The 27,227-nt window shown below is 45.3% G+C and overlaps 1 protein-coding gene across 2 annotated transcripts in view; it reads right to left on the reverse strand.

Annotated features, from left to right (window-relative positions):
• Positions 1-27,227, reverse strand: part of LOC141271152 (membrane-spanning 4-domains subfamily A member 18-like) — an 81,913-nt gene that overhangs the window by 2,451 nt on the left and 52,235 nt on the right. For both annotated transcript variants that reach the window (XM_073681258.1, XM_073681257.1), the window contains exons 2-5: positions 15,588-15,837; positions 1,155-1,265; positions 1,012-1,068; positions 182-325 (exon numbers count right to left, since the gene is read on the reverse strand). In XM_073681258.1, the coding sequence (XP_073537359.1) occupies positions 182-325; positions 1,012-1,068; positions 1,155-1,265; positions 15,588-15,815 (540 nt within the window). In that variant the 5' untranslated portion in view covers positions 15,816-15,837. The remainder of the gene's footprint in view (positions 1-181; positions 326-1,011; positions 1,069-1,154; positions 1,266-15,587; positions 15,838-27,227) is intronic.

The raw sequence follows: 27,227 nt of genomic DNA on the forward strand, positions 1-27,227 counted from the left end.
GACGAGCTGGAAAGCCCGAGATTGCTGGGAGGCATAAAGTTCATTTCCTCCCGGTAGCCAGGCTTTCAATGCAGCGGCCACACGGCTTTAGAACGCTTATAACCTGCAGGTAAGCCCCCTATCTGCTAAGACGAGTTACCTTTAATTAAACAATTCCACATCAAATTTGGGCAAAACTCACTTCGGGCTTTGGACACAAGTAATGATAACTAATATGTAAAGAACATTTAATTGATGTGATTGATACAATATCCAAGCATGCCATGATCATTCCAATGCAGCTGATGACTGCTCCAAGGATGTTAAGAGCAAGAGACCCTTTCACCTGCAATTAAAAGAAATCAAGCAACTTTTAGACAATTACTTCTGGCAAGGAATTGCATGAAGATCGAGTTTAAATTTGCACAATGAGTTTTTGACACTGCGTATTTTGACTGCAAAAAAACCACCGCATTTTACAATTCCAGCAACGTGGATGGGATTTATAGAAATCTCATGCCCACTGTGCTTCTTTTTTTTTATACAGTGTAAACTGACTTGCGGTGAGTTTTTGAAGTCCACATGTTAATTTCACTTGAGGGAAAAATGCATTTTATTTCTGGATTTTACCAATAAAATGGGATGAGGAATATTCGCAGGTAAAATTGCATATTCATTTTTAGTACATTTCCGCAACGGAAACACGCTAAAATTACATCTACTCCACACATGACTTTATCAACAAAGTTTTATTAAAAGGTACAGTAAGTATTACAGGAAGTGTCAAAATAAAGCAGTTTTACCTAAAACATGACAAAGCAAAAGGAGACAAAAAGCACAGCAGAAAAAAACAATGATAATTTATAAAACACACTCAAAGTTACCTAACTGGTGCAGAAATGCTGCAAAAAACCTTCAACGTGAATCACACGACAAATACTGATCACGGGATTTAGGATTCATGATCGTGACTCGATATAATCTTCACGTCTATCAATTGCAATCTAGAATTAAGTTTTATGCAACACTCACCAAGCAAATAGATGGTGACCTCTTAACTGAAATCGTGAGTGATCCCGCAACCAAGTACTAAAAAATGCAAAGCGAAAAAAAAATTAGAAATTGGTTTCAGTCATTCTGATACAAAGTATAATATTGCTGGATAAAATACTTACACATACTGGTCCCCAGAAAGGGACACCACTAAATAAGATAAAATGGACTGCAGTAAAAAGTGTTCCAATCCCCAGAAAAAATTGCACAATGGATGTCACAATCAACACAATCTATAAAAAAGATAACAATGGTATTATTTAGTATTAGTATTACTTTAGTATTTTACAATTCATTAATTACTATTACAATATTTTGCTTTGTAAAGTAGACAAACTGTACCCTATGATCACATAATGGTTCTCTTAATATTAAGGGATTTTCCTGGAAGTAAAATATTTTTGACATATCCTTAGGATGGATTTCAGTTTGATCATTTGGAGACTGACCCAAGTAGCTGGGAGCCCTTCACGATTTACATATATACATCTGGACGTGTGGCTGCACCAGAATTTCAGCTCAGTCTCACTAAATTACATTGGAACAAGAGTTCTTGAGCACATATGGGGCCAGATGCATCAAGACCGACATTGTTAACGCCAATCTTAATGAGGAAGTTGGTTGGAGTCAGACGCTCCTGATTCCAGAAGAAGCATACACCTCTTCATGAGTCATGAGAGTAGCTTACAGAACAGAGGAGTGTATACAAAGTACAAAAGTACACATTGGCATTATCCATGTTACTGCTAACTGCAAGCTAAAGGACTATCAATAAGGACAGATCATCCTATATAATGCAAAGGGGACGGCTGGAGAGCCTGAACAGATAATCAACAGAGTCCATCGGTAATGAACAAAATAAAAAACTTTATTAATAAAATTCATACAGACAAATGGGGAGATACAGGGGACAAGTATACACAAAGTCAGAAAGATATATCTAGTGGATACCATGGTTACAGGTCTCTCGTAGCCATGTTGACCTAGATGAAATGGTACATGTTGTATCAGAATAAACAAACCTGCACATATCAATCTAATATAAAATACCTGGGGCAAAGTCCAACCACTACAGGGACTCCAACTTGTGCACATCACCCCGACGTACGTTTCGGCACGAGCCTTTGTCAATCTTGATGAGGAAATGGGTTGGAGTCAGACACTCCTGATTCACGAAGAAGAATATACCTCTTCATGAGTCAGGAGCATCAGAAGGGTGCCATGCACCTCTGTGTGTCTCTTTCCTCAAATCCTACTCAAGCCCCTGCAGACACCATGTACACTTCACACTCCAGTTGGTCCACTTTGTTTGGGTGAAAATGGTGTGAGAACTCCAAAATTTCATTGCCATACTGGCATCTTTTTCAAGTAATAAAACTGTCCGGAAGGGTTTACAAGTACAGAGGGTTTTTTAAAGTCTGACATTTATTTATTTTACTCTCTTATATAGCACCATTAATTCAATAGTGCATTACAGACATTATTGGCACTGTCCCCATTGGGGCTCATAATCTACATTTCTGGAGTGTGGGAGGAAACCGAAAACCCATGCAAACACTGGGAGATCATACAAGCTCCTTGCAGATGTTATCCTTGGTGGGATTTGAACCCAGGACCCCAGCGCTGCAAGGTTAACCACTGAGCCACCGTGCTGCCCCTAGTGCCAAATTACACATGGGCTGCCCATTTAAAGGTGGGTAAAGAAATAAAAAAAGTAATGAAAAACATGTTTATGAGTTGGTGAGAAAGTTGTGAATGAACCATTTCAAAAGGTAGTTAGTCCAAAATGCAAGTAGAAAAATGTGTGAAAGTAGTGTACAGAGCAGGGGCGGATATACCGCCAGTGCAGCCGGTGCAGCTGCACCAGGGCTTGGAGGTGCAGGGGGGCCCTTGCAGCACAACTAATACTGAGGGCAATCTGGCCAGCTTCTCGGACCCCCAGCCTCCGGAGGGCCCATGGCCAGATTGCCCTCATCGTGTGGGCAGGCAGAGAGCGATCCCTCCAGCTCCGCTGCTCGCGGGAGGAAAATGGCAGTGGAGATGAGGGATCCGTCCTCTGCTTTCTGCCTGGTGCTTTCTCCCTCATACAGCCACCTGGCTTGATGACATCATTAAGTAGCGCAGGCCTGTGTCAGGGAGGAAGTTGCAGGCAAAGGTGATGCTGAGGGGGGAACATGCAAAGAGGCAAGAGTTTTTTTTTATATCCAATACACTGGGGAGAGCAATGATGGGGGTGGTGAGGAGGAGCAATGACGGGGGTGGTTGTGGCGCCCCTGAGGGTTCAACCGCCACAGGGATGCTGCACTTCTCTAATGGAGTGTAGTGTCCCTCCTCTGAGGTAAGAACAGTGCGATGGTCAGGACCCTTCCTTTACATCCAACACCACACTTCTCCTACCAGAGGGGGCTAGAATGCAATAGGTGCTGCCCTCCTGGTTACAGGGAGACTGGGGAACCAAGAGCTAGGGGAACCATTTAGTGCGTGAGGGTGGAGGATTCACATTTTAGTGACACTTTAAATTTCATATTTAATAAAAAGCCTGTCTGACTGTCATTTATTGTGATCTCCCTCCCTGAGCGTGGATACTGTCTGGGCCTGCAGAGGACGGAGACACGGCCCTCGTACCTCAGCCTTGGGTCGAGGGGCAGGTTGCAGACAATGAATATCTCAACCCGGTCAAGGACCATGATCAAGAAGGCCCGGAGCTCAAGAGTGTAGCTCCACAGCAAATGGATCCCAAGGAGGATGCAGACGTAGCGGTATACGCCACCTGTCCTCACCACCTGATATACTCAGAGGGAGTCCGGCTGCAAGAGGGGTACTGGCCCCCGACACCCTACCTTGCTGCTCCATGTCCTGGTCGGGGAAGCCCGGTAGGCCCTGAGGATCCCATCTGGTATCGGAAGGAGCGGAGCTGCCACCCGTGCCCTTTTTCTGAGAGGAGTTCAGAGGGAGACCCGGCCTATCCACACACAGACAGGAGAGAGAGAACCCGGTCTGTAGTTTAGGAACACTCAGGTGCGGGGTCCTGATTGAACACTGGACTTACTCGGAGGTTGTCGGACCCCCTTCGTCTCTGGTGACCGCAGAACTCCACAAGGAGCAGGGAGTCGCCTTCCTACTGCCATCTCTTATGTGAGTAAAGCCTTGGAAGTTCACCCCTATGGCCTCCGGACTCTTTATTCTGCGCTACACCGCAACACGCAGTACCAGACCACCTGGACTACTACCCCCCTCCATCCTGTCTCGCTGCCCTGAGGCCCTGCTCCGCCTGTGGGAAGTAGTAACAACTTCGGCTGCCATAACACAATGCCTCGGCGGACTGCAGCAGCGCTGGTGGCCTTCACCAGGTGCCACAGGTGGCGTAGTCGTAATCAGCCACTCAACCCGGATAAGCCCACACCATCCTTTTTAATGTGACGGCCCTGGGCACGGAGCGGGTCCGGGCCACGGCTGCACCCCATCTCTCCATCACAGGACCCGACTCTGAGTCCTCCATCTCCGAGGGTAAAGGGGCTTACAGAAGGCTTTGAGGCGTCACATGGTGAGGAGGAGAAATGATGGGGTGGTGAGGATGAGCCTCAATGGGGGTGGTGAGGAGGAGCAATAATGGGGGTGGTGAGGATGAGCAATGATGGGGGTGGTGTGTGAGAGCAATGATGGGGGTTGTGTGTGAGAGCAATGATGGGGGTGGTGGGAGAGAGCAATGATGGGGTGGCGAGGATGAGCAATGATGGGGGGGTGGGGGAGAGCAATGATGGGGGTGGTGAGGATGAGCAATGATGGGGGTGGTGGGGGAGAGCAAAGATAAGAATGGGGAGAGCAATGATGGGTGTGGTGGGGGAGAACAATGATAGGGGTGGTGGAGGAGAGCAATGATGGAGGTGGTGGGGGGAGAGCACTGATTGGGCTGGTGGAGGAGAGCAATGATGAGGGTGGTGGTGGAGAGCAATGATGAAAATGGGGAGAGCAATGATTGGGCTGGTGGAGGAGAGCAATGATGGAGGTGGTGGAGGAGAGCAATGATGGAGGTGGTGGGGGAGAGCAATGATGGGATGGTGGAGGAGATCAATGATGAGGGTGGTGGTGGAGGAGAGCATTGATGGGGTGGTGAGGATGAGCAATGATGGGGGTCATGAGGATGAGCAATGATGGGGGTGGTGAGGATGAGCAATGGTGGGGGTGGTGGAGAGCAATAATGAGGATGGAGAGAGAAATGATGGAGTTGGTGGGGGAGAGCAATGATGAGGATGGGGAGAGCAATGATGGGTGTGGTGAGGATGAACAATTATGGGGGTGGTGGGAGAGAGCAATGATAAGGATGGGGAGAGCAATGATGGGGGTGGTGAGGATGAGCAATGATGGGGTGGTGAGGATGAGCAATGATATGGGTGGTGGATGACAGCAATGATGAGGATGGGGAGAGCAATGATGGGGGTGGTGAGGATGAGCAATGATGGGGTGGTGGGGGATAGCAATGATGAGGTTGGTGGGGGAGATCAATGATTGGGGTGGTGGGAGAGAGCAATGATGAGAGTGGTGAGGATGAGCAATGATGAGGGTTATGGGGGAGATCAATAATGAGGGTGATGGGGGAAAGCAATGATGAGGATGGGGAGAGTAATGATGGGTGTGATGGGGAAGAGCAATGATTGGGGTGGTGAGGGAGAGAAATGATGAGGGTGGTGGGGGAGAGCAATGATGGGGGTGGTGGGAGAGAGCAATGATGGGGTGGTGAGGATGAGCAATGATGGGGTGGTGAGGGAGAGCAAAGATAAGGATGGGGAGAGCAATGATGGGTGTGGTGGGGGAGACCAATGATAGGGGTGGTGGAGGAGGGCAATGATGGAGGTGGTGAGGATGAGCAGTGATGGGGGTTATGGGGGAGATCAATAATGAGGGTGATGGTGGAAAGCAATGATGAGGATGGGGAGAGTAATGATGGGTGTGGTGGGGAAGAGCAAAGATTGGGGTGGTGAGGGAGAGAAATGATGAGGGTGGTGGGGGAGAGCAATGATGGGGGTGGTGGGAGAGAGCAATGATGGGGTGGTGAGGATGAGCAATGATGGAGGTGGTGGAGGAGAGAAATGATGGAGGTGGTGGGGGAGAGCAATTATGGGATGGTGGAGGAGAGCAATGATGAGGGTGGTGGTGGAGGAGAGCAATGATGGGGTGGGGAGCATGAGCAATGATGGGGGTCATGAGGATGAGCAATGATGGGGGTGGTGAGGATGAGCAATGGTGGGGGTGGTGGAGGAGAGCAATGATAAGGATGGGGAGAGCAATGATGGGGTTGGTGGGGGAGAGCAATGATTAGGATGGGGAGAGCAATGATGGGTGTGGTGAGGATGAACAATTATGGGGTGGTGGGAGAGAGCAATGATAAAGATGGGGAGAGCAATGATTGGGGTGGTGAGGATGAGCAATCATGGGGGTGGTGAGGATGAGCAATGATGAGGATGGGGAGAGCAATGATGGGATTGGTGGAGGAGAGCAATGATGGGGTGGTGAGGATGAACAATGATGGGGTAGTGGGAGAGAGCAATGATATGGAAGGGGAGAACAATGATGGGGTGGTGAGGATGAGCAATGATGGGGTGGTGGGGATAGCAATGAAGAGCGTGGTGGGGGAGAGCAATGATTGGGGTGGTGGGAGAGAGCAATGATGAGAGTGGTGAGGATGAGCAATGATGGGGGTTATGGTGGAGATCAATAATGAGGGTGATGGGGGAAAGCAATGATGAGGATGGGGAGAGTAATAATGGGTGTGTTGGGGAAGAGCAATGATTGGGGTGGTGAGGGAGAGAAATGATGAGGATGGGGAGAGCAATTATGGGCATGGTGGGGAGAGCATGATGAGGATGGGGAGAGCAATGATGATAGGGGTGGAGAGGGAGAGCAATGATGTGGATGGGGAGAGCAATGGTGGATGTGGTGGGGGAGAGCAATGATGAGGGTGGTGGAGGAGTGCAATGATGAAGGTGGTGGGGGAGAGCAGTAATTAGGATGGGAAGAGCAATGATGAGGGTTGTGGAGGAGAGCAAAGATGATGGTTGTGGAGGAGAGCAATGGTGAGAGTGGGGAGGGAGAGCAATGATGGGGTGGTGAGGATGAACAATGATGGGAGTGGTGGGAGAGAGCAATGATGATGGGGAGTTAAATGATGGGGTTGGTGGGAGAGAGCAAAGATGGGGTGGTGAGGATGAACAATGATGGGGTGGTGGGAGAGAGCAATGATGAGGATGGGGAGTTAAATGATGGGGTTGGTGGGAGAGAGCAAAGATGGGGTGGTGAGGATGAACAATGATGGGGTGGTGGGAGAGAGCAATGATGAGGATGGGGAGTTAAATGATGGGGTTGGTGGGAGAGAGCAATGATGGGGGTGGTGAGGATGAGCAATGATGGGGGTCGTGGGGGAAAGCAATGATGAGGGTGATGGGGGAAAGCAATGATGAGGATGGGGAGAGCAATGATAGGGTTGGTGGGGGAGAGCAATGATGGGGGTGGTGGAGTAGAGCAATAATGGAGGTGGTGGGGGAGAGCAATGATGGGGTGGTGGGGAGAGCAATGATGAGGATGGGGAGAGCAATGATGGGTGTGATGGGGGAGAGCAATGATGTGGATGGAGAGAGCAATGATGGGTGTGGTGGGCGAGAGCAATGATGAGGGTGGTGGAGGAGAGCAATGATGGATGAATGGGGGGGACACAGTACAGGGACTAAGTCTATGTTCACACATTCAGGATTTGCAGGAGAAAATTCTGCTGCATATCCTAATGTTTTGGCAGGAAGAACGTAAAATACATTTTTTCCACCTTTTTTACATGCTTTTGTTGCGTATTTCCCCCCACTCATTTGTATGGGCGAAATACACTGCAAGAATTGACATAATGCAGATTTGAATTGCTGCAAATCTGCAAGAAAAAAATAAACAACTTGGGCATGAGACTTCAGAGATCTCGTTCACTTTGCTTGACCCGTGTGGACAGAGCCTTACAGTTAATTGGTGAGCATCACAGAGATGGAATAATTAATATTATTGGGCAGCGGAGATTATAGTTAATGGGGGGCACAGTGCTGCTTATCACTTTATATTTTGATTGGTACATGGCTAATAGTATATTAATGGTGGGGTACATATCTGTATTCCGGGGCGCAGTGCGGGGAAGACACATGTATGTATACAATATATGTGACCTTGTTATTTTCAGGGCCGCGGTGATCATTGTGACAAGACGAATCGTGACTGGGAGATGTGGAAATGAAGGTCTGATCACATGGAGAAAAAGCAGCAGAAACCAACTCTAATTAGATGAGACATCAGCGGTAAGTGCCTGGATGTAAATATTATTCTGTATCTGCACTGTGTGACTTGGAGTGATAATATTATCTGTAAAATCCCTTAGGCTACGTGCCCACTATTCGTTTTCAAGTGTTTTTGCCGCGGAATTTCCGCAGCGAAAACACTTAAAAAACACTTGGTAATACATGCCCCATGGTCCCCAATGATAATCCACATGTGCTGTGCACATCCTGTGGAAATTTCCGCTGCGGATTATCATTGCGGAAAAATACGCAGCATGTCCATTAATTTTGCAGACACGCAGCGTAATTGCCGCCATTGACTTGCATTCAATCACTTAATATCCGCATGACTACATGTGCACATGAGGATATTAAGCGATTCAATGTGCGGATGGTGCCCGGGTCTGGAGAAGAAGAGACTCTCTTCCAGAGCTGGGTACCATAGTACCTGTAAAAAAAAAAGAATTTAAAATAAAAAAATACATTATACTTACCTTCTGATGGCCCCCGGTTTCTTGTACGGCTCGCGATGGTCTAAAAGGACCTGCGGTGACGTCATTTAGTCATGTGACAGGTCACGTGACCGCTGACGTCGGTGGTCGCGTGACCTGTCACATGAATAAATGACGTCACTGCAGGTCCTTTTAGACCACCGCGAGCCGTACAAGAGACCGGATGCACCGGAGAAAAGACCGGGGGCCATCCAAAAGTAAGTATAATGTTTATTTTTTATCATTTTTATTCTTTTTTTAACTATTAACTGGGTCACACTATATAAATCCATGCCGGTTGCATGGATTTATATAGTGTGACCAAGTTGTCAAGCACGTTTCCAAGTGATGCTAAAATCACTTGGAAAAGCGCTTGACAACCCCCATGCAGAAATGCATGCAAAAACGCTTGACAAACGCTTCTACCTGGCTGGAAAAACGCATGTAAAATCCGCATGCATTTTTCCTGCCAGGGCGATGCGGAAAAAATTTGCAGCATTTCTGCATCGTGGGCACATAACCTTAGACTGCATTCTCATATTTGTGTAAAATTTCTGTGAGCTGCCAGATTTTTTTATCTGACGGCACAAGGACTAGTAGATTTTTAAAGGTCCATTCACACGTCTGTGAAAATCACGGATCTGAGAATGAGATCCGTGAGGGTCAGAGAATGTTCTGTTCTGATCCGATTTTGAGGATTAGAATAGGACATGCTTATTGCATCTGTAAAACAGGGAAGTACACCGTCACTGTACACAGATGCACAATGTAGCCTTATTATATATATAGTACAGTCCCTTAGTATATAGTGTACTCAGTTATTATGTATTGCACAGTCCCTAAGTATTTAGTGTACTCATTTAATATGTATAGCACATCTCCTTCGTATATAGTGTACTCATGTATTATGTGTAGCGCCTTCCTTAGTTACATAGTTTTCTCTTTTATTTTGTATAACACCGTCCCTTATTACGCACCATCTTCTCTAGTTATATATGGTGCCGTCTCTTATTATATAGCTTCCTCTGCTGTTATGTACAGTGCTGTCCATTATATAGCGTATTCTTGTTATTTTTGTCAGTCACAGCACCCTCTTTTATTATATAGTAATCTCTTGTTAGATATAAAATGACTGCTGATGGTGCCGCTGGTGACCAGAAGATAAGTCCATCAGCTCCTCCATCAGAAAAGAAGCTTTCCCATGCTCCATCAGCCGTCTTTGCATTATATATCTAACAAGAGAGGATGGTATGTAATAAAGAACAGGGCGCTATATAATCCGATATATAAGGGACGGTGCTGTACATAATAAGAGAGAACACTGTGTAATAAGGGGCGGCAATATACATAATAAAGGACACATATACTGTATATATATACAGGGTTGTCCAAAAGCAGGTGGACAGAAAGTGTAATAAGGTTATGAAGGGGGAGATTTATCAAACATGGTGTAAAGTAAAACTGGCTCAGTTGCCCTTTGCAACCAATCAGATTCCACTTTTCATTCCTCACAGACTCTTTGGAAAATGAAAGGTGGAATCTGATTGGTTGCTAAGGGCAACTGAGCCAGTTTCACAGATCTAGTTTTCACATATAGATCTCCCCCAAATCTGTTTTCTTTTCAGATAATTCAGATAACACATAATGGCAAATAATTTAAATACAGATCAAAGAAAATGGATTTTAACAGATTATTGTAGATCTCAAAATGCTGAAACCGTTAGAGCAAATTGGGTTGAAACATTTGGTTCTCAAGCCCCAAAGAGACAAACCATTTACCGCATTCGTGACAAATTCAATTCCGCTTGCTCAATCTTTAATGCTCCAAAAACTGGTCGACCTAAAACAGTCTGTACAGAAGATAATAAACAACTTGTTGCTGAAACATTTGTTCAGAGTCCAAAAAAGTCCACCAGAAGAGCCTCTTTGGAATTGGGAATTTCACAAGCTTCTATCATGTGAATCCTGAAATCTATTGGGTGGAAAGCTTATCGTCCACGTCTAATTCATGGTTTATTGGAGGATGATCCAGACAGGCGGCTGCAACTTAGTGAGATTATGCTTAACGAAATTGAAGAAAATCCAGTAATTTTAGATAACATTATGTGGAGTGATGAAGCTTCTTTCTAATTATCCGGCCATATTAACAGACATAATTGAATTTACTGGTATAATGAGATCATGCATTTAACATTAGAGCAACAACTAAATGAGCCTGGTGTCAATGTTTGGGGTGATATTTCAAGTTTTGGTGTTTTAGGACCAATATTTTTTGATGGAACAGTCACAGGAGATAATTATCTCGAAATTCTAATGAATCAAGTTGTTCCCCAGTTACAGCAACAGCCTAATTCAAGAGTCAGAGTAGTGTCCAGAGGCTGGAGGCGCTACCAGGAGACAGGCGAGTACACTAGAAGACGTGGAGGGCAACAAGCCAGCAGCAGGACTGCTACCTCCGCCTTTGTGCAAGGAGGAACAGGAGGGGCACTGCCAGAGCCCTGCAAAATGACCTCCTGCAGGCCACAAATATGCATTTGTCTGGTTAGAAACTGACTCCATGAGGGTGGTATGAGGGCCCAACGTCCACAGATGGGGGTTGTACTCACAGCCCAACACCGTGCAGGACGCTTGGCATTTGCCACAGAACACCAGGATTGTCAAAGTCGCCACTGGCGCCCTGTGCTCTTCACAGATGAAAGCAGGTTCACACTGAGCACATGTGACAGATGTGACAGAGTCTGGAAACGCCATTGGAGAGTGATCTGCTGCCTGCAACATCCTTCAGCATGACCGGTTTGGCAGTGTGTCAGTAATGGTGTGTGGTGGCATTTGTTTGGAGGGCCGTACAGCCCTCCATGTGCTCATCAGAGGTAGCCTGACTGCCATTAGGTACCGAGATGAGATCCTCAGACCACTTGTGAGACCATATGCTGGTGCGGTTGGCCCTGAGTTCCTCCTAATGCAGGACAATACCAGACCTCATGTGGCTGGAGTGTGTCAGCAGTTCCTGCAAGATGAAGGCATTGAAGCTATGGACTGGCTCGCCCGTTCCCCAGACCTGAATCCGATTGAGCACATCTGGGACATCATGTCTCACTCCATCCACTGTCACGTTGCACGACAGACTGTGCAGGAGTTGGCGGATGCTTTAGTCCAGGTCTGGGAGGAGATCCCACAGGAGACCATCCGCAACCTCATCAGGAGCATGCCCAGGCATTGTAGGGAGGTCATACAGGCACGTGGAGGCCACACACAATACTGAGCCTCATTTTGACTTGTTTTAAGGACATTACATCAAAGTTGGATCAGCCTGTAGTGTGTTTTTCCACTTTAATTTTGGGGGTGACTCCAAATCCAGGCCTCCATTGATTAATAAATTTGATTTCCATTGATGATTTTTGTGTGATTTTGTTGTCAGCACATTCAACTTTGTACAGAACAAAGTTTTCAATGAGAATATTTCATTCATTCAGATCTAGGATGTGTTAATTGTTACCTTTATTTTTTTTGAGCAGTGTATATTGATGTCCTATTGTTCAGTCAACCAAAGTGTTTCCTAGTTTTTTGAACAGCTGCTGCATTTTGCAATGTGATTTTCACCATTCTGGTGGTTGGGTAATTTCCTGTATTCCTAGAAGCCTGCATTTTCTGTTTGTATCCTATGAGTAAAGGTGCTTCACTGTGCCAGAATGCATGAGGTGATTTAAAATTTTTCTGTTTTTAAACTTGTTCAATAAACTTTTTGATTTTTTTACCTGGTTGCTGTGCCGAATATGGATTTTCCCCAATTTTCTTCTTACAGTGGCTTGCGAAAGTATTCACCCCCTTTGGCATTTTTTGGTGTTTTGCTACATCACAATCTGGAATTTCACTATTTTTCTTTTTGAGGGTTTGCATCAGTTTATGTAAAGAACGCGCCTACAACTCTGAACATTTGGTTTTCCTTTTTTTTGTGAGGCAAACAACAAATAGGACAAAGTAACCGAGAAGTTCAGTGTGCATAACTGTTCACCACGCTAAAGTCAGTACTTTTTAGAGCCTCCTTTTGCAACAATTACAGCTGCAATTTGCTTTGGATAAGTCTCTATGAGCTTTCCACATCTTGCCACTGAGATTTCGGCCCATTCATCAAGGCAAAACTGCTCCAGCTCCTTCAAGTTAGATGGTTTCCTCTGTTGAACTTCAATCTTCAAGTCTGACCACATATTCTGAATTGGATTAAAGTCTGGACTTTGACTAGGCCACTCCAAAACATTTACACGTTTCCTCTTAAACCACTCGAGTGTTGCTTTAGCAGTATGCTTTGGGTCATTGTCTTGCTGGAAGATGAACCTCCATCCCAATCTCAAATCACTGACAGACTGGAACAGGTTTTACTCCCGAATATCCCTGTATTTCACACCATCCATTTTTCCTTCAACTCGGACCATTTACCCTGTTCCTGCTGTTGAAAAACGGAGCTCTTCAGGTGATGAGCTGTGTTAGTTTGGCGCTAGACATAGCATTTACCTTAGTGGCCAAAAAGTTAAATTTGGTCTCATCTAACCACAGTACCTTCCTCCATACATTTGGGAGTCTCCCACATGTCTTTTGGCAAACTCACAACGAGTCTTATATTTTTTGTATGTAGGCAAAGGATTTTTTCTGTCCACTCTTCTATCTAGGCGAACTCTATGGAGTTTACCGCTTATTGTGGTCACATGGACAAATATTCCAGTCTTTGCTTTGGAACTCTGCAACACCTTCAGGGTTACCTTTGGTCTCTGATTATTGCCCTCCTTGTCTGGGCTGAGAGTTTTGGTGGGCGGCCCTCTCTTTGCAGGTTTGTTGTCGTACTATGTTCTTTCCATTTGATGATAGATTTTATGGTGCTCCAGGGGATCCTCAGACATTGGGATATTGTTTTATAGTCCAACCCTGACTTGTACTTCTCAACAACATTGTTCATGACTTGTTTCGAGTTCTCCTTGGTCTTCATGGTGTTGTTTGCTTAGTGGTGCCTCTTTCTTAATGTTGTTGCAGCCTCTGTGGCCTTTCAGAAAAGTGTGTATATACAGACAGACCATGTGACACTTAGATTGCACACAGGTGGACTTCCTTTCTCTAAGCATGTGATTTATGAAGGTAATTGCTTGCACCAGAAACTTTTAAGGGCTTCACTGCCAAAGGGGTGAATACATATGCACATGCCAATTTTTATTTTTTTGTTCCCATAAATTTATAAATATAAATCTATATTTTTCTCACTTTACCAAATTAGGCTATTTAGTGCTGATGCATCACACACAAATCAGATTTCAACAATATTTAAACACAGGTTGTAACGTAACAAAATAAGTAAAAAGCCAAGGCGGTGAATATTTTCGCAAGCCACTGTATGTGTGCTCACACCCTAAAAATGCAAAGTCTTAGAGGGCTTAAGTGACGCGCCCCTGGGCCTGAGTCGCGCAGCGCTGCGCACGCGGGAGCCTACCCGGAGCCGGATCTGATAGGGGTAGTAGTCTCGTGGCGGTGACCCGGTCCGTGCCCAGGGGGTCAAACTGAGCGGCAGTCTTTAGCAGTAGATGTTAGAATGTTCGACTACGCCACCCGTTGAATGCGGCTATGAAGCCGCCGCTGCAGGGCAGACCGCTGAGGCCGGTGGTAAGGTTGTGCAGCGTAGCTGGTAGAACCCCCAACGGGAGGGGTATGACCTCAGGGCAGCAGATGTGGAAGTTAGTGGTAGTGATGGTGCAGCAAGGAAGCTCAGAGACGTGTGGTGCAGTTTCAAGGCTTTTACTCACAGGTGTTGCTCCGGTCACTTTGGCCAGCAGTGACCACCCGAGCCGTGCTGCGTCCACCAGGTGCGGGACTCGGCCAACCCCCAGGCAGTTCCAGAGCGTGGTCCCAAGCTCCCCTCTATTCCTTCCTACGGGCCGTCCTCACCAGGGACCCACCTGTGTCCGGCTCCCTCGGGTCTTTTAGTGGCGAAACCTTTCCCGGCTTCCCTGACCCTATGCGTGGTTTGCCTTCCTGGTGGATATGGTGAGGGGTCGTGCCAAAACTTGTCCACGACCTCCGGTTCCTGGCTAAGGATGTTTAGCCTCTACCAGTTTGGGATCCGGTACCCTCTTCTGCCAACCCTTCACCCGTTAACTTGTTCTCTTGTGGGATCTCAGGGTTCCCTCTATTCTTACATCTCTGGGCCTTTCTTGGTGTTTCTGTTCCTCCTCTCTGTGCTTCAGGCCTGGCTCTGGAGCTGGGCCCAGACGGAGCCGCAGCTCCCTGTCAGCCCTCTCTGGCTGAGCTCCTCTCTGCACAGACTCTCCTCTGAACAGGACCCTGTCTAAAGATGGTGCCCACCTCTTATACTCCCTCTGACACCCGAGCCCAGGTGACTAGCACCCAATGGGCTCCTTCCTATGCCCAGAGTCCCTCCCCTGTCTGCTCCTACACTACTGGGATGTTCCTCCCCCCCTCCCACTCCAGCCAGGGACAGACGCTGTCGTACCTGCACATCTATCTGGTGGGAGTACCGTTGTTCTGTCCCCCGGAAATGGATGAGTGTAGTGCATGCAACTAACTGAGCTCGGTCCCACACTCCATCCTTACCCGGGAGTGGAATACCACACCTCTGGTTTGAGGTGCAATACCCCTGTAGCAGCCGAGTCCTCGGGGTGCTACATAAGCATGACACAGATACTTACTTCTTCAAAGTTTTTGATGACCTGTAACATGTACAGTTCCCTCATGACCAGTAGATCTAACCTTTACTACTTACTGCAAGTTCTTGGGTTTTCTCCTTTACAAATTTCTGATGTATTGCTGTTGACAGCATGCTTTGAGGCACAACAGGGACAACCACTGGGGGAACAGGGTGAACATTAGGTCCATAGGAGATGGGTTGCAGCAAGTTCTCTTGAAACGATAAATCTTCTTCGGCCAGAATTATATTGCATGGTACCGGTTCATAACTGTGCATTCCATCTTCAATCGTGGGTGAAGACATTGTGGGTTTATCTTGGTTTATACTTCAAAGATAACAGAAAGCAAATGAATGTGTTATGTGCAGTGGAATGACAATCATGAATTCAATATAATAAAATTTCATACCAAAGTGTCATAGTCAAGTTTAAAGTATATTATTGAGGATAACCTGAAATGTCTGACCTGACAAGACCAACAAATGATATGCTTTGTCATATTGTATAATGGAATTAGATTGCATATCACTGGTTGGTCCTATTCCCTTTGTTGTGTGCAAGTAAAAGGACTCTCAGTGCAAGACTCTCTGCTAGATGATGATTTTGACTAAAGATTATGAAACAGTAGTGGAGACCCTTCTGTCCTGGGTGGTAAGCACATTCTTTACTTCATACATGACTGTATACAAAGTGCCTGCTGCACAATCACTGCAGATAAAAGCCCTGTCAGTATGCTGCTCTTCTTCTTCAGTACAACGGGGTGGGTAGGATTCGCCACTTTTCCTTTATTTCAATCAATGTGTTGAGGTTTAATTTTGTGGTACTTACTAATATATATTACAGGTTCTTCACCTACACTTGTTAGTGTACCTATAATGAAGACTAGAGGTGTCCGGCTACCATATATTCTGCTAAACCACACCATAAACCAGGGGACCGCAGAGCTCTGGCCAGCGGCCATACTTTGCTGGCTGTGGGCCCTATAATAGCTCTTAAGAGTGTAAGCATGTGCACGCAGCTTTCAGTACAGAACGCTACGGCGCGTACACTGGAGACGCTGATATACTTTGAAGTTAGCATAATCTGGGCTCTGTGTTCCAGTCCCTCCATTAGCAACAGCCTGTCCTGTGATGTCTATATGCCCCCAGCCCATACTGTAGTCGATGTCTGACACTTCTGGAAACTAAAACTCATTCCACCTCATTGTCCTCCTCCAAGTCTACTTCAATGAGGACTTGGTGTCTGCTGAAACCTTTTAAAAGAATTATTAATCCTCCATGCAACCAGATATTGGACCTTGATCATCACAGGATTAATGATTTTAATCACCTTATACGGCACATCAAACTTAGGAGCACATTTCCTTGAGAGAACCTTTAGACAACGATTTTTTGGGGAAAGCCAAAATCTCCTGCCTTAACCCTTTTACCACCCAAGCCTATTTTCGCCATCATGACCAGGCCAAATTTTACAATTCTGCCCAGTGTCTCTTTATGAGGTAATAACTCTGGAACACTTCATTGGATTCCTCTGATTCTGAGAGTGTTTTTTGGGACATATTGTACTTCATGATAGTGGTAAAGTTTCTTCAATATGACTTGCATTTATTTGTGAAAAGAAACAGAAATTTGGTGAAAATTTTTCAATTTTCAAATTTTTTATTTATATGCCTTTAAACCAGAGAGTTATGTCACGCAAAACAGTTAATAAATAACATTTCCCACATGTCTACTTTACATCAGCACAATTTTGGAAACTATTTTTTCTGTTGTTAGGAAGTTATAAGGAATAAAAGTTGACCAGCAATTTTCTCATTTTTCCAACAAAATTTACAAAAACATTTTTTTAGGAACCACATCACATTTGAAGTGACTTTGAGGGGCTCATATCACAGAAAATACCCAAAAGTGACACCATACTAAAAACGGCAGCCCTAAAGGTGTTCAAAACCACATTCAATATGTTTATTAACCCTTCAGGTTCTTCACAGGAAGTAATGGATTGTGGAAGGAAAAATTAACATTTTACTTTTTTTTACAAAAAAATTATTTTAGACCCGATTTTTTTTTTTTCCGGAGCGGTAACAGGAAAAAAATGGACCCCAAAATTTGTTGTTCTATTTTATCTGAGGATGCCTTATCTGACAAGAAGTCTCCTTTATTGGTGTCAGTGCTGGTTCCACCATGCTTGGGCTCCCGACGTGTTTCCTTACTCTTCAGGGGAGATAGAGCCTTATGCCATCTAGCTCAGAAGATACAGTGGTGGCCAAAAGTATTGGCACCCCTGCAATTCTGTCAGATAATACTCAGTTTCTTCCTGAAAATGATTGCAATCACAAATTCTTTGGTATTATTATCTTCATTTAATTTGCTTGCAAGGAAAAAACACAAAAGAGAATGAAGCAAAAATCAAATCATTGATCATTTCACACAAAACTCCAAAAATGGGCCAGACAAGAGTATTGGCACCCTCAGCCTAATACTTGGTTGCACAACCTTCCGGTAACCATCAATGAGTTTCTTACAATGCTCTGCTGGAATTGTAGACCATTCTTCTTTGGCAAACTGCTCCAGGTCCCTGATATTTGAAGGGTGCCTTCTCCAAACTGCCATTTTGAGATCTCTCCACAGGTGTTCTATGGGATTCAGGTCTGGACTCATTGCTGGCCACCTTAGAAGTCTCCAGTGCTTTCTCTCAAACCATTTTATAGTGTTTTTGGAAGTGTGTTTTGGGTCATTGTCCTGCTGGAAGACCCATGGCCTCTGAGGGAGACCCAGCTTTCTCACACTGGGCCCTACATTATGCTTCAAAATTTGTTGGTAGTCTTCAGACTTCATAATGCCATGCACATGGTCAAGCAGTCCAGTGCCAGAGGCAGCAAAGCAACCCCAAAACATCAGGGAACCTCCACCATGTTTGACTGTAGGGACCGTGTTCTTTTCTTTGAATGCCTCTTTTTTTCCTACACACTCTATGTTGATGCTTTTTGACAAAAAGCTCTACTTTTGTCTCATCTGACCAGAGAGCATTCTTCCAAAACGTTTTAGGCTTTCTCAGGTAAGTTTTGGCAAACTCCAGCCTGGCTTTTTTATGTCTCGGGGTAAGAAGTGGGGTCTTCCTGGGTATCCTACTATACAGTCCCTTTTCATTCAGACGCCGACGGATAGTACGGGTTGACACTGTTGTACCCTCGGACTGCAGGGCAGCTTGAACTTGTTTGGATGTTAGTCGAGGTTCTTTATCCACCATCCGCACAATCTTGCGTTGAAATCTCTCGTCAATTTTTCTTTTCCATCCACATCTAGGGAGGTTAGCCACAGTGCCATGGGCTTTAAACTTCTTGATGACACTGCGCACGGAAGACACAGGAACATTCAGGTCTTTGGAGATGGACTTGTAGCCTTGAGATTGCTCATGCTTCCTCACAATTTGGTTTCTCAAGTCCTCAGACAGTTCTTTGGTCTTCTTTCTTTTCTCCATGCTCAATGTGGTACACACATGGACACAGGACAGAGGTTGAGTCAACTTTAATCCATGTTAACTGGCTGCAAGTGTGATTTAGTTATTGCCAACACCTGTTAGGTGCCACAGGTAAGTTACAGGTGCTGTTAATTACACGAATTAGAGAAGCATCACATGATTTTTCAAACAGTGCCAATACTTTTGTCCACCCCCTTTTTTAGGTTTGGTGTGGAATTATATCCAATTTGGCTTTAGGACAATTCTTTTTGTGTTTTTTCATTGAAGACAAATTAAATGAAGATAATAATACCAAAGAATTTGTGATTGCAATCATTTTCAGGAAGAAACTGAGTATTATCTGACAGAATTGCAGGGGTGCCAATACTTTGGGCCACCACTGTATGTCTGACACTGTTGTTAGATTACTCACTATTTATATGCTAACCGCCATACCTGACATGTGTTATGTCTTTCCGGTACCTGTGTCCTTCTGGTATTGCGCATCTCAATAATGGACGTGTCTGCTTCCTGACATGCACGCTGGAGCACAGCGTCTCCTACTGCGCATGCACTTGCGGCCGATAGTTACAGGTCACTTCCGGCTTCCACATGACGTATATCCGATGGTGGAATGCAGGCTCCGAAGTGAAGTGCAACACATCTTAAAATCGCTTCATAAACCTCGGGAGCCTATCATAACATGATGGGAGACATGCCTCCACCTAATTTAACAAGTATCAATATTTCATCATGTGCTTACAGGGATTTTTTACATAAAGGATATAGTATTCCCTTAGTTTATTTCCGCAATCCCCAGGTATTTATGGCATACGTGATATATTAATGCAGATGCAACCAATACCCGAAATCCTTGCTCTAAGGTCGGTGGAGTAAGATTACTCTTCCAATAATGACTTTTTTCACATAAGCATATGCAGCTTCCTGTTAGTGGCATTAAAATATACACATAAATGTACTGGATCAAAGTGAGGGATCAGACACACATATCATTTATCACAGAAAAAGTGCTACAGAAAGGAAGAATAAACCCTTATTACATAAGTGGGGGCCCTGAGTCCGCATGCGATTCATGGGTAGAGATGAGCGTTGTTCGACTCGGAACTGTTCGCCAATCTCAAATTCGAGCTGTTTTGGGCGGTGTTCGAGCCGTTCGGCGAACACGAACGATTTGAGAAAAATTCGGCTGTTCGAGGTTATGTTCGATAACTGTTCGTGCACCAAAATCATAACTGGATTTTTTCTCAGTAATGATGAAAATTAATGTTAATACGCAGTTTGAGTGTACAGCGGGGCGGGGGGAGGGGCAGGGGATGGATCTCTGCAGGAATAATGAAGATCTCCATTTTTTTTTTCTCTTTCCCGCATTTACAGTGGGGAGGTGCAATCTGTCAGCCTATCAGCAGCGCACACACAGAGCGAACTGCTTTTTTTCACACAAGCAAGGGCATGTGTCATTGGCAGTGTATGTCACATGTCCTTGCCCTATAAGACCCAGCCATTTTCCCCGTCGCCACCAATTTCTCACTGCTGCAGCTGCGTGTTAGACGGCACCGCTGTTGCTGTGTGCGCTATACCTTGTTAATTTCAAGCCAATTTTCGCACAAATCTACAGATAGCTTGGGAGTAGGGAATAGTTGTGATTGCAGTCCTTTTAAGGACTAGGTTACAGCATTTCCTACGACTTTTATCAGGCAGGTCTGTGCTCTTAAATAGATAGGTTGGGAGTAAAGACTAATTGTAATTGCAGTCCTTTTCAGGGCTAGGTTACATCAGTTCCTATCAGTTTTTGCCAGGCAGGTCTGTGCCAGTGCTGTGCAAGTTTTTTTTCACAGCATTTGGCTGAATCAAGCAAAGCTAATCCTTTTTGGCCTATTGCAGAGTGTGTTAGTCAGTGGAGTAGCCTATCTGTGTTGCAAGATATACCACCTGTGTATAGAATACCAATTTTTTTACTGCACCTAGTGAAGTAAAACCTTTTGGGCATAGCATCATTCTATTAGTCCATCTATACTGACCTCCATCAGGTTGCAAACTGAATATAATTTTTTTCTGCATCTAGCTCTGAAAAAATATTTGGCCTTCTAGCAGTGTGTGGGACTTTCTCTATTAGTCCATCTATACTGACCTCCATCAGGTTGCAAATTAAAAATAATTTTATGTCTGCATCTAGCTCTGAAAAAATATTTGGCCTTCTAGCAGTGTGTGGGACTTGTTCTATTAGTCCATCTATACTGACCTCCATCAGGTTGCAAACTGAATATAATTTTTTTCTGCATCTACCTCTGAAAAAATATTTGGGCTTCTAGCAGTGTGTGGGACTTGTTCTATTAGTCCATCTATACTGACCTCCATCACGCTGCAAACTGAATACAATTTTTTTCTGCATCTACCTCTGAAAAAATATTTGGCCTTCTAGCAGTGTGTGGGACTTTCTCTATTAGTCCATCTATACTGACCTCCATCAGGTTGCAAATTAAAAATAATTTTTTGTCTGCATCTAGCTCTGAAAAAATATTTGACCTTCTAGCAGTGTGTGGGACTTTCTCTATTAGTCCATCTATACTGACCTCCATCAGGTTGCAAACTGAATATATTTTTTTTCTGCATCTACCTCTGAAAAAATATTTGGGCTTCCAGCTGTGTGTGGGACTTGTTCTATTAGTCCATCTATACTGACCTCCATCAGGTTGCAAACTGAATATAATTTTTTTCTGCATCTAGCTCTGAAAAAATATTTGGCCTTCTAGCAGTGTGTGGGACTTGTTCTATTAGTCCATCTATACTGACCTCCATCAGGTTGCAAACTGAATATAATTTTTTTCTGCATCTAGCTCTGAAAAAATATTTGGCCTTCTAGCAGTGTGTGGGACTTGTTCTATTAGTCCATCTATACTGACCTCCATCAGGTTGCAAACTGAATATAATTTTTTTCTGCATCTACCTCTGAAAAAATATTTGGGCTTCTAGCAGTGTGTGGGACTTGTTCTATTAGTCCATCTATACTGACCTCCATCACGTTGCAAACTGAATACAATTTTTTTCTGCATCTACCTCTGAAAAAATATTTGGCCTTCTAGCAGTGTGTGGGACTTTCTCTATTAGTCCATCTATACTGACCTCCATCAGGTTGCAAATTAAAAATAATTTTTTGTCTGCATCTAGCTCTGAAAAAATATTTGGCCTTCTAGCAGTGTGTGGGACTTTCTCTATTAGTCCATCTATACTGACCTCCATCAGGTTGCAAACTGAATATATTTTTTTTCTGCATCTACCTCTGAAAAAATATTTGGGCTTCTAGCTGTGTGTGGGACTTGTTCTATTAGTCCATCTATACTGACCTCCATCAGGTTGCAAACTGAATATAATTTTTTTCTGCATCTAGCTCTGAAAAAATATTTGGCCTTCTAGCAGTGTGTGGGACTTGTTCTATTAGTCCATCTATACTGACCTCCATCAGGTTGCAAACTGAATATAATTTTTTTCTGCATCTAGCTCTGAAAAAATATTTGGCCTTCTAGCAGTGTGTGGGACTTGTTCTATTAGTCCATCTTTACTGACCTCCATCAGGTTGCAAACTGAATATAATTTTTTTCTGCATCTACCTCTGAAAAAATATTTGGGCTTCTAGCTGTGTGTGGGACTTGTTCTATTAGTCCATCTATACTGACCTCCATCAGGTTGCAAACTGAATACAATTTTTTTCTGCATCTACCTCTGAAAAAATATTTGGGCTTCTAGCTGTGTGTGGGACTTGTTCTATTAGTCCATCTATACTGACCTCCATCAGGTTCAAATTGAATATAATTTTTTTCTGCATCTAACCCAGCCAATAGTTTTGGCCTAATACCACAGTTTTGCCACTCAGCTCTGCTCGGTTCCCATCCATTGTTTTTTTGTGCAAACAACTCCAGAGTTGTGAATTAGTTAACCACCAAAATGAGTGGAAAAAGGCCTGCTGCTGGTGGAAAGGGGAATAGGCGTGTTAGGAAGGGGAAAAAAGGTTGTGTCCGTGGGGTAGGTGTTAAAGCAACAGTAACATCTGCAGAAGAAAGACCATCTTCCAGCCAAACTAAAATGTTTACTTCTTTTAGCGGACAATGTGATAAGATCCCTTTCTTACGGCCACGCCAATCGCTACAAATTCCAGATGAGGCACAAAAACAGCAGGTGCTTCAACGGATATCAAGTGTTCCTTTAAGTGGGCTCTCCTCCACATCAACTTCAACATCACAAATACTCCAGTCCTCAAAGGTTGTCACCCCAATCGCACTTGCTTCCTCACAGCTCCCAAGTCTCCAGCTGCCCATCTGAGTATGAGGTAGAACAGATGGTTGAGTCTGCAGAGCTGTTTACTCATACTATAGCCTGGGAATCAGAGGTCGACTCCAGCGCTTCTGTGAATCCAGACGAGGAAATGATCTGCACTGATGCCCAGAATCTTTATGATTCGGATCCAGGACCAGACGCAAAAGGTTCTGACCATAATGTAGACCCTCATTCCCAAACTGTAACTCCTGTTGGTGGAGACAATGAGGAAGACGATGATGAGACTCAAATACCTGATTGGAGCGACAACTTTAGTTTTTTGTCAGGGCAGGAACAGGTTGCCTCTGAGGACGACGGGTGTGATAACGTACAGGGTGATGATGATGAGGTTGGAGATCCCACTTACTGTCAACCCACAGTCAGCCAAGAGATGAGGTCAGCAGAGGAGGTGGAGGAGGATGCTAGTGACGACGAGGTCAGGTTGCTCATTCCTGGACAGAGACGTAGTACTGGAAGCACGTCAACAACTGCATCCTCAAACACAACTCTGCCTCTCAACACAAGTCGTGGTGGCTCTTCAGGTCGCATGGGTGCTAAGCCTTGCATAGCCTGGGCATTTTTTCAGATCGATAAAGATGACCCAACTTGTGTTATCTGTAACATTTGTCAGCAAAAGCTAAGTAGAGGCCAAAAAATACATAGTTTGAGTACTTCATGCATGAACCGGCACATGGACATGAAGCATAAGTTGCAGTGGGAAGCTCACTGTGCTACAATGCGGCCTAGCCGGCCGGGCCAACCACCGTCTGCCATATCTTGTGCATCCGCGGCCTCTTCATCCTCTGTGACTGGGGGGACAGCAGTCACACCTGTCTTGGGGCGCAGACCTGCCACCTCTTTACCCGCAACAGCCAGCGTGATTGGCAGGTCATCATTTTCTTTGGAGGTGGTAACACCAGCTGGTGTTGAGCGCTGTCCGACATCGATAGCACCACCTTTGGATCAAGGCAACCTAACATGTCTGCCTGCATCTTCCTCACAGACCGGCAGTTTGCCGGGGACGCCCTTATCAACCCCGTCTAAGCACAATAGCCAGCCCTCGGTCCCTCAGATGTGGACAAGTAAAAGACCATTTCCTCCTAGCCATGAGAAAGCTAAGAGGTTGAATTTCACCATCTGCAAGCTCTTGGCTACAGAAATGCTGCCTTTCCGCCTGGTGGACACAGAGGATTTTTGAGACCTTATGTCCGTCGTAGTGCCCCAGTACCAGATGCCTAGTCCGCACTACTTCTCAAAGAAAGGTGTGCCTGCGCTCCACCAGCATGTCGCACACAACATCACCGCTTCTTTGAGAAACTCTGTGTGTGACAGGGTGCATTTCACCACAGACACTTGGACGAGTAGGCATGGACAGGGGCGTTACATGTCGCTGACTGGGCACTGGGTAACTATGGTGACAGCAGGACAAGGGGCTGCTGTCCAAGTCTTGCCGTCCCCACGAGTTGTGCGTCAATCCTCTTTATCTCAAAGTTCCTCCACTGCTTCTGCCTCCTCAACCTCCTCTCGGTCCTCCACCTTCACCCAAAGCCTGTCTGGTCATGCCACAAGCTTTCTAACTGCGCAGAAGGGATTCTGCACACCTCCTTACTATGCTGGCAGTAGGGCTCAACGTCATCAGGCGGTTTTTACTTTGAAATGTCTGGGAAATGTGAGTCACACAGCTGAGGAGTTGTGGTCAGCTCTGGAGAACCAATTTCATGAATTGTTGTCTCCACTGGACCTGAAACCAGGGAAGGCCGTGTGCGACAATGCTGCAAACCTGGGTGCGGCCCTTCGCCGGGGCAATGTCACACACGTGCCTTGTATGGCTCACGTGTTGAACCTGGCTGTCCAGCAAATTTTAGCCCACTATCCAGGACTAGATGGCCGTCTGCAGAGGGCACGGTCACTGTGTGCTCACTTCCGCCGTTCGCATCCCGCAGCTCAGCGACTTACATCTCTACAGAAGTCGTTGGGCCTGCCACTTCACCGGCTAAAATGCGATGTGCCTACCCGGTGGAATTCAACTCTGCACATGTTGCAGCGACTGTGGCAGCACCGACAAGCCCTGGTGCAATACGTTCTGACGTATAGCCTGGGCCAACGAGATCCAGAGGTGGGGTAAATCACGCTGGAGGAGTGGTCTCAGATCAGGGACCTATGCACCCTTCTGCACAGTTTTGAAATGGCGACGAAGATGTTTAGTGCTGATGATGCCATTATCAGCATGACTATTCCGGTGATTTACATGCTGGACCACATGTTAAACAGAATTCGGAGTCAGGTGGTGGCACAAGAGGAGGTGGAGGAATTAGAGGAGGAGGAGTTGTATGCGGAAGGGCTAACATCTGCAAGGTCCAGAAGGTCGGCAGCACTAAGGCGGCAGGCATGTGAGGGTGGGGGAGTTGGTTTTACCAGGGCGCATGGTAGCAGCCAAACTAGTGAGGAAGGTGCAGGAGCCCAGGAAGAAGTGGAGGACGAACTGATGGAAGACTCATCAGATGAGGGAGACCTTGATCACATTTCTGTTGTGCGAGGTTGGGGGGAGAGGACAGAGGAAGGAAGCATGATTGTTACCTCACCACCAACACAACAGGGACTTGGTGCTCCTGGATGCGCAACACACATGAGTGCCTTCTTGCTGCACTACCTGCAACATGACCCTCGAATTGTGAGAATTAGAAATAATCCTGACTACTGGGTTGCCACACTGTTAGATCCCCGGTACAAAAGTAAATTTGCAGAAATTATTCCTGCCATAGAAAGGGATGCACGCATGCAGGAGTATCAGCAGAGACTGTTGCAGAATCTTACATGTGCTTTTCCACAAAACACCAGTGGTGCACGTAGTGAATCTCACAGTTCCAACTTGCCAACCGTGGGACCGTCGAGTGTTCAGCACTCAAACCGTAACAGAATCACAGTATCTGCTGGTAACATCAATTTTGCGGAATCATTTCACCACTTTTTTAGCCCATCCTTTGCAAGGCCACAGGAGACAAGAAGTCTGACACATAGTCAACGCCTAGAGACGATGGTACAGGAGTATCTCCAAGTAAACATTGAAACCATGACTGTGTCACTGGACCCTTGCTCTTTTTGGGCTTCCAATCTGGATAAATGGCCGAAGCTAGCCACTTACGCCTTGGAGATCTTGTCATGCCCCGCAGCCAGCGTTCTGTCTGAACGTGTGTTCAGCGCTGCTGGTGGTGTGCTGACAGATAAGCGCCCGCGGCTCTCCACTGATAATGTAGACAGACTCACGTTCATAAAGATGAACAAATCATGGATCCGAAACGACTTTTCTACCCCTGTGTCATCCTGGGGAGAGTAAAAGCTTGATGATTGTTTAAAATCACCTCACCAACCGTTTTAAGCTTTCAAATTACTAATCATGTTTATCTGTATCTTGGCTGGAAAATAATTTGGGCTTTGTAGCAGTGTGCAGCACTGATTCTATTAGGCCATCTATAATAAGCTCCACCAGATTTAAAATTACTAATCATGTTTATCTGTATCTTGGCTGGAAAATAATTTGGGCTTTGTAGCCGTGTGCAGTACTGATTCTATTAGGCCATCTATACTAAGCTCCACCAGATTTAAAATTACTAATCATGTTTATCTGTACCTTGGCTGGAAAATAATTTGGGCTTTGTAGCAGTGTGCAGCACTGATTCTATTAGGCCATCTATACTAAGCTCCACATAACAGCTATCATGTAAAATTACATACTTGCAATAAGAGTGTAGCCGAAGCCTAGCACGAACACGCCACCCCTGGGTTGAGGGTGGCGTGTTCGTGCTAGGCTTCGGCTACACTCTTATTGCAAGTTTGTAATTTTACATGATAGCTGTTATATGTTTATACATCCGTGATAATCTTTCTATGATAGCTGCAACTGGACCTTATGACATTATTCACATATAGCT

This window comes from Phyllobates terribilis, unplaced genomic scaffold (assembly GCF_046119375.1).
Source record: "Phyllobates terribilis strain yellow unplaced genomic scaffold, ASM4611937v1 Scaffold_5__5_contigs__length_657084704, whole genome shotgun sequence".
In the NCBI taxonomy this organism is placed as follows: Eukaryota; Metazoa; Chordata; class Amphibia; order Anura; family Dendrobatidae; genus Phyllobates; species Phyllobates terribilis.